Here is a 15,131-nt window from a genome sequence, read left to right on the forward strand (position 1 = left end):
GGTAGTGGACGCTCACCATCTTCCAAGTAATCAGCCGGTGTGGGAGTGTGGCCCTCACCAGGGTTACCAAACTCCCCGAGTCCAGCAGTCCCATCACTCTTACACCGTTTACTTGCACAAGACATGCCTGGGGCCCCTCACTGGGTTGATGGTCCACACTGCAGGTTGGGTAGGCATAATATGAGAAGCGCCGACCTATGCTGCAATCCATTGACTCTGTGGTCAAGCAACAACCAGCGGCTATGTGACCTGGGCACTGACAGCTCCAACAGGTTATATTATTGGCTTTCTTCAACCATTTTTGCACCAAATGCAGCAAAACTAACATCTGGGAGCGAGATACCACGATAAGCCCACTGGTCACAACCAGGCATTCCAAAATGTCAGTTTCAGTTTTTAACTTCTCATACTCCTTAGTATCCTTGAAGGCCAGATCATAGTAGGCCTTTTGTAGCTCACCACTTAAATAGTGCGTTAGCACCTTTGCCCTCTGCTCCAGTGGGAGTTTCTCCCATTCGGCGAATCTTTCAAAAATAATGAAAAAGGCCTCAACATTATCCTCCTGGGTTGTATTTTTGCAATGCATGTCTTACCGCCTTTTGGACTTGGGAGTCATCACCTGGATATAGGGGGGGGCAGTCGCCCTGCCACAAATTACCTCAGTTAGGGTGCACTCACATGAGCCGCATGACTCGCATGAGTATCGGATCACATCACCCGGCGCACCCACACACTCTTCTGACAGAAGCGGGTCGGCTGCATGTATTTCTATGCAGCTGAGACGCTCCTGTCCTGAGTGTGTGCAGCCGTGCCGGGTGATGCGATCTGATTCTCGTGCGAGTCATATGGCTCGTGTAAGCACACCCTTAGGAAATCTATCTGTTGTTGTTCAAACACCTGCTGTTGCTGTCTCTGCTGTTGTTCCTGCTGATGCTCACCCAGCAGCCATCTGAGGTAGACACAGGAACGCTTCTCATTTACATTTTCAACTGGTTCTTGGATGTCATAAACCAGCCCAACCAAAAGTTAAGCCAAAACAAGGAAAAAACCTCTCTGGCACACGAGAGTCTGCAGTTCTCTGGTAGACTTTACATAAAAGGTCTCCATAGTTTCTGCCAAGGTCTAAATTTAAGACACTTCAACTCTGCATTATTTTATTTTCTTTTAAATGTCTAATATTTCTTCTACACACTCATCTGACACAAAATATTACTCCTATGATAGTTTAGATCACCAAGAGCCACTAATCCACATACTTTAATTACTCCAGAGATGTTTCACCAAAGTTACAAATTTTTTACTTGTGAAGATTGTTGAGTTTGATCATTTCAGTAGATTGTTATTGTCTATATGCACAGATTTTGACTACAGTAGTTAGGATGCAAGATTCTCTGATGTAACCACTTCCCGCAGCCAATTTTCTGTTTTTAATCGGGTCCCATTTTCAAATCTCCATACGTGTCACTTTATGAGGTGATAACTTTAGATGCTTCTTCTGATTCCAGTGATTCTGAATTATTTTTTTTGTGACACATTATACTTTCTGTTTCTGGTAAGTTTAGGATAATATGTTTTATGTGTGTGATACATTAAACTTCTCGTAATTTTAAAAAATTGACAAATAATTAAGAAAGATTTGTAAGTTTGAAACTTTAAATATGTATGCTCTTAAAACAGATAGTGATACTACACAAAATAATTAATATCTAGTGATGGGCGAATAGTAACTATTCGTGTTCAGATTATTCGTATAGTAGTAGTCCGGTATTCTTGACGAATAACGAACCTAATGCAAGTCAATGGGGAACCCGAGCATTTTTCTTGAAGATTCCCCAGAAAATGCTCGGGGTCCCAAATGACTTGCATTAAGTTCGTTATTCGTCAAGAATACTGGAATAGTAATTAGGCATTTGTTACAAATAATCGGAACACGAATAGTTAGTATTTGCTCATCACTATTAATAATTAACATTTACCATATTTTTACTTTAGGTCAGCAGCAATTTTTCCAACATTCTTTTAATTTTTTAGAATGATAGAAGACTTACAATTTTAGCAATAAGTGTTTCTTCGTTCAAAAAAAATCTATAAAACCTATTTTTGGGTAACAAATCAGTTTTGAAATTGCTCTGACTGGCCTAGATTTTAGAAAATTGTTAATATTATCAAAAAACCACACTCAGGAATTAACCCCTTTGACCTATGATGTACTCGTACGTCATATGTCATGTCACTTCCTATAATGTGAGCCCTTCCCCGTACATGTCTGTTGATCTGATCAGTCAACGTGTGCCTCAAACGGGTGTAGCTGGATCGGAAATCCACCCACTCCTGTTAGCCAGCTAAGTCCCTCTGTCAATCTCTTACACCGGATTTAATGGGCGCTGTCAGGGGCGTTGTCATTCCTCGTCCCCATTGGCGGCCCTGTGACATGATCACAGGATGCCGATGTGTTGTTATGACATCGGGGGTCAACTGATGACCCCCTGTCACTGTCATGATGTAGTTCCTGTGAGCGCAGGCGTTCATAGGAACACAGCATTTCTGCTGCGAGGGATGCTGAAGCATGGCTCTGTATAGCACAAAAGATTGGACTATATCAGCTTCAAGAAGTCACCTAACAAGACTAGTAAAAACATCAAAAAGTGTACACAAAAATATTAAATTTTTAATATATGAAAAAATAACAAAAAGGTCAAATCACCCCCTCTTTGCCCCTTTGAAAATGAAACAATAAAACATGAAAAATACACATATTTGGTATTGATGCTTTCACAAATACCCGATCTATCAAAATGTAAAAAAATATTAACCTGATCGGTAAAGGGCGTCACGAGACCAAAAATAAAAACACCAGAATAATGATTTTTTTTTTTTTTGTCACCATAACATTTTAATAAAATGCAGTAACAGGCGATCAAAACAATGCATCTACCCAAAAAGTGTATAATTAGCCCCTTTATGACCTAGAATCGTACATATATGTCCTAGGTCACCTCCCTCTTTTTAATGCGGGCTCTCATGGCAAGCCCACATTATTCCCCTCACACGTCTGCTGATTTGATCAATCGACATGTGCAACTGAGCTAACTGTTCCTGTTAAGCCGTTAAATATCTAACCGCGTGATCTAACACACTTTGGCAGGGAAGATGGACTTACATAAGGGACTCCTAAGCTGGGCCCTGGACTTAGTTGCTTTTCGGTGGTGCGAGATGACAAGATGAATAGCCAGGTAGCCAGGTCAGAACCAGAAGGACAGAGAAAATACAAAATCAGAAGATGTAAGAGTAGTCCGTAAACAGGCTGGGGTCACAAGAGGAAACCAATATACAAGTAGGGAGCTGAGCACAAAGGACTGAAACAGAGAAGAACAAGGCTATTTCTGGCAGTTTCTAGCAATATTGTTCAAGGTTTAGTAGGGTGTGGTGCTTTGCAATTCGCAGAAGAATTGAACTAATTACTCCAGCTGTACCGCACACACATCCATACTGCCAGACTGAATTACATTACTGGTCCCAGCCACTCTATTATTTGTGGTTGGACAGAGTATGCCACCCACATTTTCTGTTTCCGACATCTCCTCCAACAATAGTGCCATCTGCAGAATGTAGAACTTCACACCTGACCATAGCAGACGTCACAGAAACAAATCCCACGGGAGATGTGACACACCATTTGCTGAATGTGACAGAATGATATGAAATCAAAGCAACAGAAAATCCCTATCATATCTTTATACAGGATGTAGCCAGGCCCATTACTGTAGGCCTTGTAAACTAGGGACTCCATTCCTGTGTGCTGCACTTATATAATGCTGGCCAGCCCGCCTAGTCTAATAGTATGGGCATCATCAGTAGGATGTAAGCCAGACACTGTGCACCTACATGTGTGAACGGCGCCCTACACAAGCCATTTGTGTGCTATCTTAATACTAAGCAATCACCCCTCCATGGAGTGGCAGTGTGTGAGTGGAAGCTCCATCAGTTTTTGCACCTGTTGCCTCCATCTTTATTAAGGGGTTTTGCTGCATACGGTGAGTGAATTTGTTTCTGTGGTCTGGGCAGGAAAACATTGTTGCCCTTTCTTGTTATGAATTATTCTAAATGTGGTTAGGGTACACTGCAAGGCTGAGAAATTAAAAAGTTGGAAGAGTGTGTTTTGGTGGATTGCTTTATGGAAGCCATATTGCTTTTCAAGAGCTTTTGAGTTACTAATATAGAAACCCTCTGATTTTCTATTGAGAGATGATGGACCAGACGGCAAGCTTGGTTTTTACAAGATGAGTAGAAGGTTTTTATTGGTAACATTTTTGCCTACATAATATTTTTTTCTGGCTTCTTATTCCAACATTTTGGAGGCAGAATGAAAAAACAGTTGAACCCCACACTCTACTGGTACATCCTATGAGGTCTTCTATTAGACTGAACTGCCATTGTCTTAGAGAATATTTAAAGTTTGCTACATAATTTTTATTTCTATGGACATTTTAAGTAGAAATGTTCAAAAATGATAATTGGTTTTATTCTTGGCAGATGATGGTGACAGAACAGAGGGACAACATACATCTTCAATTTTTAAATCAGATGACCTTGATATCACACAGGATACAACTAAAGTGAATGACATTACTCCAGATACACCATCATCTCTTCACAGCAAAGACTTATCAAGTGATCCTAATAAACAGGTCCTCTCTTCTGATTCATTACAGACGACTAAGAAAAATAGAAGTCATAAAAGAGGCATTAAAAAACGAACTGATCTTAAAGAAAAGAAGTTAATTTCACATTCAGAATATGGAAATAGTTTTCACCTCAAAACCTCTTTTGTTAAACATCAAAAAATTCACACAAAGGAGGAGGAGAGATTTTCTTGTTCCAAGTGTGGGAAATATTTTAACCGGAAATCAGTTCTTGTTAGGCATGAGAGAATTCATACGGGGGCAAAGCCATATTCATGTTCAGAATGTGGGATATGTTTTGTACAGAAATCAAATCTTGTTACACACAAGCGAAGTCACACAGGGGAGAAGCCTTTTTCATGTTCAGAATGTGGGAAATATTTTGTACGGAAATCATATCTTGTTCAACACCAGAGATGTCATACAGGGGAGAAGCCATATTCATGTTCAGAATGTGGGAAATGTTTTGTACAGAAATCAAATCTTGTTACACACAAGAAAAGTCACACAGGAAAGAAACCTTTTTCATGTTTAGAATGTGGGAAATCTTTTAACCAGAAATCGTGTTTTGTTGTTCACCAGAGAAGGCACACTGGGGAGAAGCCTTTTTCATGTTCAGAATGTGGTAAATGTTTTGCAAAAAAATCACATCTTGTTATACATCAGACAACACACAGAGGGGAGAAGCCATTTTCATGTTCAGAATGTGAAAAATGTTTTGCAATGAAGTCATATCTTGTTAATCATCAAAAGACTCACACAGGGGAGAAGCCTTTTTCATGTACAGAATGTAGGAAATGTTTTGCAAAAAAATCATATCTTGTTAGTCATCAAAAGACTCACACACGGGAAAAGCCTTTTTCATGTACGTAAAGTGGGAAATGTTTTGTAATGAAATCGTATTTTATTACACACCAGAGAATTCACAAAGGTGCAAAGCTGCAAAGCCATACTGATATCTAGATTTTGAAATCTCAATTATTCGAAAATCATATTTTGTTTACCATTAAAAATTACTCCCAAGGAGAAATTATATATTTCATTGAGAGATTGTACAAAAACCATATAACAGATCATTATATAATTGAATGAAAAAGGAAGTTACTTTAGAAGTTCACGTATTTTTTGGACTGTAAAAAAATCTTGCTAATAAGTGAGTGCCTCTTACGGTTAGGAAGCAGCTTCCTGTAACGATGGAGGATACTGAGACAGTTTCCTTTCAATCACTGTGAGGAGTGATCTCTCCTCCTGCCGCACACTGATCTGTGTGATCGGCGTGGAGCATAAGAGCAAGTTACCTGCACAGAGGCTGCATGTCCTCAGTGTGCAGCTGAAGAACCTTCCATCCGACTAGCTCCAGGGTCTTTCAGATCATGTAATCAATCACATGACCTGTAAGGAACTGTAAATTGGGCTTATGTGTACACACAGTAATTGTTTGTATAAATGTATTTATGTAGCAGAGTTGAATGTAAAGTATATACACTGACAGGTAAAAGGGTTACAATGTTTTGAACTTTTGACTTTCAGCCTCCATATCTCACCATCCATTACAGCTTTCAGCATGAGACGACCATAATTTTATAGACAATCATCTTGGCTATCTCATACATAAATTTGACTTGCAGCTATTTAGCATATGATTACCGTATTTTTCGCTTTATAAGACGCACCTGATTATAAGACGCACCCCCAAATTTGGTGAAGGAAAAGAGAATTTTTTTTTTTAATGTTAAATGGGGTCCATCTCATAATGCCAGTGTCCCTCTAACAAATCATATAGGGTATATGTCCCTCATAGCCCCCATCCTAAAATTAGCCCCCTTAATCTGGATATGGCCCCCTTATATTGAATATAGCCCCCTTGTGATGGCACACGTTCCCCTGTGTGCCTATGGTCCCCTATGGATTGCACACGTTCCCGTGTTAGATAACGCCCCCATGCTGCTGCCCATGGCCCCTATAGATCGCACAAGTCCCCCTGTGTTAGATATCGCCCCCATAGTGCTGCCCATGGCTCCTATATAGATCGCACAAGTCCCCCTGTGTTATATATCGCCCCCATAGTGCTGCCCATGGTCCCTATAGATCGCACAAGTCCCCCAGTGTTAGATATCGCCCCCATAGTGCTGCCCATTGCCCCTATATAGATCGCACAAGTCCCCCTGTGTTAGATATCTCCCCCATAGTGCTTCCCATGGTCCCTATAGATCGCACAAGTCCCCCTGTGTTAGATATCGCCCCCATAGTGCTGCCCATGGCCCCTATATAGATCGCACAAGTCCCCCTGTGTTAGATATCTCCCCCATAGTGCTGCCCATGGCCCCTATATAGATCGCACAAGTCCCCCTGTGTCAGATATCGCCCCCATAGTGCTGCCCATGGCCCCTATAGATCGCACAAGTCCCCCTGTGTCAGATATGGCCCCTAGGCTGCTGCCCAAAGTAAAATAAAACCCTCTTTCCTTATCTCCTCCAGCGCTGAGCTCCCTCCTGTCTGGCTCCGTGCTTCTGTTCTTCCACTTCCTGGTTCTCAGTGCGGTCATGTGATCGGCACAGCAGGCTGAGCTCTCTGCCTGCCTGATCACAGTGGAAGCAGGGACACGGGGAGAAACGCTGCAGGGGTAAGTAAAGCTTTTTTATTTTAGAATGAGCAGCAGCCTGGGGGCCAAATCTAACACAGGGGGAGCATGTGCGATCACACTGGGATGCAGGCTCATATAATATGCACCGCTGCCCCAGCCCCTCACTGCGTGCGATTTCAGCACCATTGGAGATGGACAGCGGCTGTGCATATTATATGAGCGGGTGCAGGAGATCAAAGGCTGCAGCCCGCAGCGTTCCCCTGTGCTCCAGAGCTGCTGCCCCCACCTCCCCTGGACGCTGCAGTGTACATATATATATACACACACCCCCCCCCCGTATATTCGGCTTATAAGACGCACCCCCTACTTTCCCCCAAAATTTGGGGGAACAAAAGTGCGTCTTATAAAGCGAAAAATACGGTAGCTATGCAGATTTTTGTCATGTCACTGCATTGTTACCAATTTTCTAATAAAAATCTAAATTAAATTTTTTATTACTGTATATACGTGATTATAAGCCGAGGCCCCTAATTTTACCACAAAAACTGTGAAAACTTATTGACTCGAGTATAAGCCTAGAGTAGGAAATGCAGCAGCTACTGATAAATTTCAAAAATAAAAATAGATACCAATAAAATGTAATGTGCCCCATTCTAGTCCCCCCCTTCTTATCGTGATGTGCCCATCCTTGTGCCGTGCAGTAAAGTGCTCATCCTTGTGACTGGTAGTAATGTGCCCCATCCTTGTCCCCCCGTTGTAGTAATGTGCGTCAGCCTGGTCCATCCTGTAGTAATACCCCATCCTGGTGCCCTTGTAGTAATGTGCCCCCTCTTGTAGTAATGTGCCCCCATCTGTAGTAGTAATGTACCCTGTTGTGAATACATTTTCCAGTTTGGGGCTCCCTCTTGTGGTCAGTGCTGGCGGTGCAGTTGACTTGTTGAATGGGAGCCAGACACCTGTGGAGGACTGGCAATCAGGTCATTCAAATTGGGCCTATATAGCTGAGTATTTTTTTCCATTTCCTTGCTGGTGCTCAATGTATCGCCTGTGTGCTAAGGACATTCTGAAACCAGCCCTTCTCTCTACCAGAACTCCTCTCAGATAAGTTGGTCTTTGTACCTCTGCTTATTGTTTCCACTTTATTGTAGTTTTTTCTGCTTTGATACTAATGCTTGATTCCTGATTTTTCCTGTATGGACTTCTTGGTGGAGTTGGATCATTCCCTGCTGGGAGTGTCAGTATACCTAGCTCCATGTTCTGCTACGTATTGTGTTTTGTCATGCATGGGATTAAATTCAGTCCCTCATCTATATTAGTGTTTTTTGGATCCCAGTAACACCAGAGTACTGATTTAGTGGGGGAGAGACTGTGTGGGCTCAGGGCTTTTCTATATCAGGCGTGCTGAGATTTATTAGAGTTTTTACGGCTGCAGACAGTGCTCTTTCCTATCCTTTCCTATACAGATAGTTTGGGCCTCATCTTTGCTGAATCTGTTTTCTAGCTACAGTGCCTACAAGTAGTATTCAACCCCCTGCAGATTTAGCAGGTTTGATAAGATGCAAATAAGTTAGAGCCTGTAAACTTCAAACAAGAGCAGGATTTATTAACAGATGCATAAATCTTACAAACCAACAAGTTATGTTGCTCAGTTAAATTTTAATAAATTTTCAACATAAAAGTGTGGGTCAATTATTATTCAACCCCTAGGTCTAATATTTTGTGGAATAACCCTTGTTTGCAATTACAGCTAATAATCGTCTTTTATAAGACCTGATCAGGCCAGCACAGGTCTCTGGAGTTATCTTGGCCCACTCCTCCATGCAGATCTTCTCCAAGTTATCTAGGTTCTTTGGGTGTCTCATGTGGACTTTAATCTTGAGCTCCTTCCACAAGTTTTCAAGTGGGTTAAGGTCAGGAGACTGACTAGGCCACTGCAACACCTTGATTTTTTCCCTCTTGAACCAGGCCTTGGTTTTCTTGGCTGTGTGCTTTGGGTCGTTGTCTTGTTGGAAGATGAAATGACGACCCATCTTAAGATCCTTGATGGAGGAGCGGAGGTTCTTGGCCAAAATCTCCAGGTAGGCCGTGCTATCCATCTTCCCATGGATGCGGACCAGATGGCCAGGCCCCTTGGCTGAGAAACAGCCCCACAGCATGATGCTGCCACCACCATGCTTGACTGTAGGGATGGTATTCTTGGGGTCATATGCAGTGCCATCCAGTCTCCAAACGTCACGTGTGTGGTTGGCACCAAAGATCTCGATCTTGGTCTCATCAGACCAGAGAACCTTGAACCAGTCTGTCTCAGAGTCCTCCAAGTGATCATGAGCAAACTGTAGACGAGCCTTGACATGACGCTTTGAAAGTAAAGGTACCTTACGGGCTCATCTGGAACGGAGACCATTGCGGTGGAGTTCGTTACTTATGGTATTGACTGAAACCAATGTCCCCACTGCCATGAGATCTTCCCGGAGCTCCTTCCTTGTTGTCCTTGGGTTAGCCTTGACTCTTCGGATAAGCCTGGCCTCGGCACGGGAGGAAACTTTCAAAGGCTGTCAAGGCCGTGGAAGGCTAACAGTAGTTCCATAAGCCTTCCACTTCCGGATGATGCTCCCAACAGTGGAGACAGGTAGGCCCAACTCCTTGGAAAGGGTTTTGTACCCCTTGCCAGCCTTGTGACCCTCCACGATCTTGTCTCTGATGGCCTTGGAATGCTCCTTTGTCTTTCCCATGTTGACCATGTATGAGTGCTGTTCACAAGTTTGGGGAGGGTCTTAATTAGTCAGAAAAGGCTGGAAAAAGAGATAATTAATCCAAACATGTGAAGCTCATTGTTCTTTGTGCCTGAAATACTTCTTAATACTTTAGGGGAACCAAACAGAATTCTGGTGGTTTGAGGGGTTGAATAATAAATGACCCTCTGAATAAACTTTTCACAATTTAAAAAAAAAATAAAAAAATAAAAAAAGAAATAACATTCGTTTTTGCTGCAGTGCATTTCACACTTCCAGGCTGATCTACAGTCCAAATGTCACAATGCCAAGTTAATTCCGAATGTGTAAACCTGCTAAATCTGCAGGGGGTTGAATACTACTTGTAGGCACTGTATGTATTGTGTTTTCCTATATCGCCGTAGTCTTTACATGTGGGGGGCTATCTATATCTTTGGGGATTGCTCCGGTGGCAGATTAGCTTTTCTTATATTTCTCTCTAAGAATATTTAGTTCTCCGGCTGTGTCGTGGCGACTAGGTCATCGTAGGCTCGCCCCACGGCTACTTCTAGTTGTGTGTCAGTATTAGGTCTGCAGTCCGTTAAGGTTCCAGCTACTCTGGTTACTTTTTGGGCTTCCGCATTTTTGTCCTTTTCTGATCCTCCTCGGTCACTGAATCATAACAGTGCCCCATCCTTGTCCCCCCATGTAGCAATGTGTCCATCCTGGTCCCCTTGTAGTAACGTGCCCCATCCTTGTCACCCTATTGTGGTAATGGGCCCCGTTGTTCACATACACAAAAAAAAAATATTCTCACCTGTCCTCTGTACCTGCGGTGCCCTGTTACTTGCTTCTTGCGGACCGCAGGCACATAGACCCCCTCGATGATACTTTGGAGGCTGCATTATCTCCCTATCATCATGTGGGATCAATGGGGGTTGAGTATAAAGTGACAGCCATTCTGGCAGATAGCATGGTCGGGAGATCTGCCAAGCTCTTGAATACTGCAGGGCGGCCATCTTTCTTGCAAGTAGTCGGAATGGGAACCCCCACCGGTAGCAGGTCCCTTGGTTTTGAAGTAGTTGTGTGAGCGGTGGTAAGGCTCTATGACGTCGAAGTGTACGCCTAGCCAAATCTGGGAGAATAACAATGTCACAGCCTTCCAATTGCATATTATTTTTACATATTACAGTTTGCAAAATGGCTTACTTCTTCTTGTAAAAATGAATGTGGCACACAACGTTACATGGTCTTGAGGCCACAGTGGAGTTGGGACCAAGAACTCTGTGAATTCTATCCCTTTCAATAAGCTACTCCTCCTGCCTCCCAAATAAATTTCAGACTGAACTAGTAATGGGTTTCTCCAGCAAATGGGAAGGGATTTCTTCAGACAAGCCATGAATATGAAGATTGTTTAGTCCTTGACGGTTCTGTATATCATCTACGTGTGTCAGAATGTCGGAGATCTGAGTGGGATATTCAAATATAATGAGGTGCTGGTCCTCTATTCTCTGATATAAGGATGCTGTGTCAGACTCTTGGACATCCACACTGTTGCCCACTTACGTAATGTCCTTTATTGCAAGCGCTTGGCCTGAGTCTCCTCTAAGCACAGCTGTTCTCTTCAATCCCACTCCTCTCCAGAGAGCTGGGAGAGGAAAATCCGCCTATGAGTAGCCTGATCCTGATGCCAAGGTATGAAGTCACGAGACCACAGTCAGCTCAGAGCCATAGTTAGAGAGTGGAGACTCAGTGATGCCGTTTGGCACCAGCGCCATGTTTGACGGCATTTCCGTGACCCTGAGGTAGCTGGTGTATGGTGTAGGTAGTGGGAGATACCTGCTTCTGATGTCGCCGAGCTTGGGGCAAGAGTCGAGAATGTTATCTTCCTACCCATGGACATAGAGGCGTAGAATAGAAGAGAGGAGAAGAAACCAAGGGTCTTGCAGGAGCTCTTGGTAAGCATCCTATTCCACCATCAGCAAGCCATACCCCCCCCCATCTACCATTAATCTATGTCTAATTATTGGGCTTTCACAGATTCTAACTCAGCAACTCATAAAGATGGGAATATACTGGACCTGATCTTCTCCCTACTCAGCTGAGGTAATTATTTTACTAACTCGCTCTTTAGCCAGAACCTGCTTTATAAATTTGCCGAACAATATCAGGCTCCCCCATATATACTGCTCATACATAAATCTACGTGCCATCAATGGGCAAAAAGAATATTTGCCCATCATTCACGTGTGTGGGGGTCATGATATTGGAGACACTCACATCTGAAGCGGGAGAGGCAACTGTCAACCCCTATTATTTATTATGCATTGCTTATATAGCACTATCATATTCCACACCGCTTTACATACATTATCATCACTGTCTCATTGGGGCTCACAATCTAAATCCCCTATCAATATGGTCTTTGGAGTGTGGGAGGAAACTGGAGAACCCGGAGGAAATTAAAGCAAACGCAACGAAAACATACGAACTCAATGATTAAGGTGACACCACCGAAACGCGTCTGTGGATTTTACCCTCAGATCAGAGAGGCTGTAAGACCAAAACCGAATGTGCCAAGGGAGAAACACAATAATATACACAAACTGCTCCACTCCGTACACACCCGGCCACACTCTGTACACACACGGCTACGTATATATCGTACACACACGACTACGTATATATCGTCCACACACGGCTACATATATATCGTACACACACGGCTACGTATATATCGTACACACACGACTACGTATATATCGTCCACACACGGCTACATATATATATCATACACACATGGCTACGTATATATCATACACACGCGGCTCTGCTACATCCACACTGTAAACCCCTCCTGACCCCACACATACCCTTCCCCTCACCCACCACCATGACACCCAGCACAGCAGAGTCCTGCATACACTGAGGAGCTGATCATGTGACCCCTGACTCCTCCCCTCCATGTGACATCATCACAGGTCCTGTAAGCACAGAGCAGCCATATATCTAGTGTGCAGCTCTGCAGGTGGAGGTATGTGGAGATTCCCCATTACTGGGGGCATTAACCCCTTCAGCTCTGAGACTTTCTTGCTGTTTTTCTCTCGCTGATTTCTATGAATCGTGAGGTTTTTGTTCCTTTTCCTCTTATAGATACAAACGCCCCAACTATGAGGGTTCAGCCTAGAATGCACAGGCTGCAGTCAAGATCTGGAAGGAGCCCGTGTATTCTAGCTGATTCACTACTGAAGAAACTAGAGTGTACGGGCTCCTTCCAGGTATATAATACTGAGGATTTCAGATGTACGGGCTCCTTCCAGGTCCTGACTGCAAACCGTATATTGTAACAGACTCACTACTGAAGACACTAGAATGTATGGGTTCCTTCCAGGTGTAGATTATTTTATTATTTATTATTATAGCGCCATTTATTCCATGGCACTTTACAAGTGAAAAGTGTATACATAAAAAAAGTACAATAATCATGAACAATACAAGACACAGACTGGTACAGGAGGAGAGAGGACCCTGCCCGCAAGGGCTCACAGTCTAATTACTGAGGATTTCAGATATATGGACTCCTTCAAGGACCTGGTTGCAGCCCGTACATTATAACAGATTCATTACTGAAAACACTAGAATGTACGGGCTCCTTCCAGGTGTATATTACTGAGGATTTCAGATATATGGGTTTCTTCCAGGACCTGACTGCAGCCCGTACATTGTAACAGAATCACTACTGTAGACGCTACAATGTACTGGCTCCTTCCTGGTGTATATTACTGAGGATTTCAGAATCTATGGGCTCCCTGCTTGTGAATATTAATGAGGATTTCAGAATCAATGGGCTCCTTCTAGATCCTGACTGCTGACCATATATTTTAGCTGGTTCACTACTAAAGACACTAGAATATACAGACTCCTTCCAGGTGTATATTACTGAGGATTTTAGATGTATGTTCTCCTTCCAGGTATATATTAGTGAGTTATTGGCATAGAAGTGGTGTCTAGGTATAGTAAAGTAGCCATGCGCTACGCAATGAAATCACCTACTGCGCCACTTGGTGGAAAACAATGGAGTTAGCATTTTTATCTTGAAAACGGAACGCGATAGAGAAATGCATCATTACAGTCAATGGCCCTGTCTGCACTTATGCCCAAATTAAAGTTTTCCAGGGTTTCAGATGTAAGCGTCAACTGAGCCACTGACGTAGAGATCCAATACAATGTGAATGTGACCTCATACACAGGACTTTGGTTCATCAAATACTGAAAAATTACCCCAGTTTTATTAGTTATAGGTATTCTCTGCGGAGGCCCTACTCCTAATTTTGACTTGCATACTAAGGCTCAAATACTTTCACAGCACATTTCAGACACCAAGGTTCTGGCAACAATTCAATGCTGGCAATTTTGCACAGATTTAAAAGGGGTTGTCCACTACTTGGGTCGTTCCAGCAGTGACAACACTCGCTCTCCAGGTTGATATGTCCCGTGAGCCCTCCACCCAATCGGTGTCAGCCTCCCTGTCCCCACCTTTGGTTGTTTAAGTAAACAAGAGGAAGTGAGAGCTGCGGCTGTATGCTTTTTTTCTCTTCATTACTTATATGTCTGAAGGCGGGACAGTGAAACTGGCAGTCATTGGGTGCAGAACTCACAGGACATAACCTCACGTACGCCCTGAGATCGCTAGAGCCAGCACAAGTGGAATAATAGGACAAAAGCTGGCGCTCATTTGGTGCAGGGCTTGTGGGACATAACATCACGTACTCCCCGGGAACTCTAGAGCCAGCACAGCAGGAATAATAGGACAAAAGCTGGCACTCGTTGGGTGCAGGGCTCGTGGAACATAACCTCACGCACTCCCCGAGAACATGAAAGCTAGCATAGCTGGAATGATAGTGGGATAGCAGGATAAAAGCTGGTGCTCATTAGGTGCAGGGCTCGCGTGACATAACGTCACATACTCCACGGGAACGCTAGAGCCAGCACAGCAGGAATAATAGGACAAAAGCTGGCACTCATTGGGTGAAGGGCTCACACACTCCCCAAGAACATGAAAGCCAGCTTTTCCCCCCAAGCATCGTACCCCTCCTCCCCCAAATTCCAGTATCATACACCCCCCCCAAATGCCACCATTGTACACTTTCCCAG

General features: G+C 43.4%; 1 protein-coding gene across 1 annotated transcript in view; it reads left to right on the plus strand.

The window, feature by feature from the left end:
- The window catches only part of LOC142312217 (uncharacterized), a 231,609-nt gene extending 224,513 nt beyond the window's left edge, over nucleotides 1-7,096 (plus strand). Inside the window, exon 14 of the mRNA XM_075351124.1 lies at nucleotides 4,857-7,096. Coding sequence (XP_075207239.1) covers nucleotides 4,857-5,555 — 699 coding nt within the window. The 3' untranslated portion in view covers nucleotides 5,556-7,096. The remainder of the gene's footprint in view (nucleotides 1-4,856) is intronic.
- The last annotated feature ends 8,035 nt before the right edge of the window (nucleotides 7,097-15,131 follow it).

This window comes from Anomaloglossus baeobatrachus, chromosome 5, assembly GCF_048569485.1.
Source record: "Anomaloglossus baeobatrachus isolate aAnoBae1 chromosome 5, aAnoBae1.hap1, whole genome shotgun sequence".
Classification (NCBI taxonomy): Eukaryota; Metazoa; Chordata; class Amphibia; order Anura; family Aromobatidae; genus Anomaloglossus; species Anomaloglossus baeobatrachus.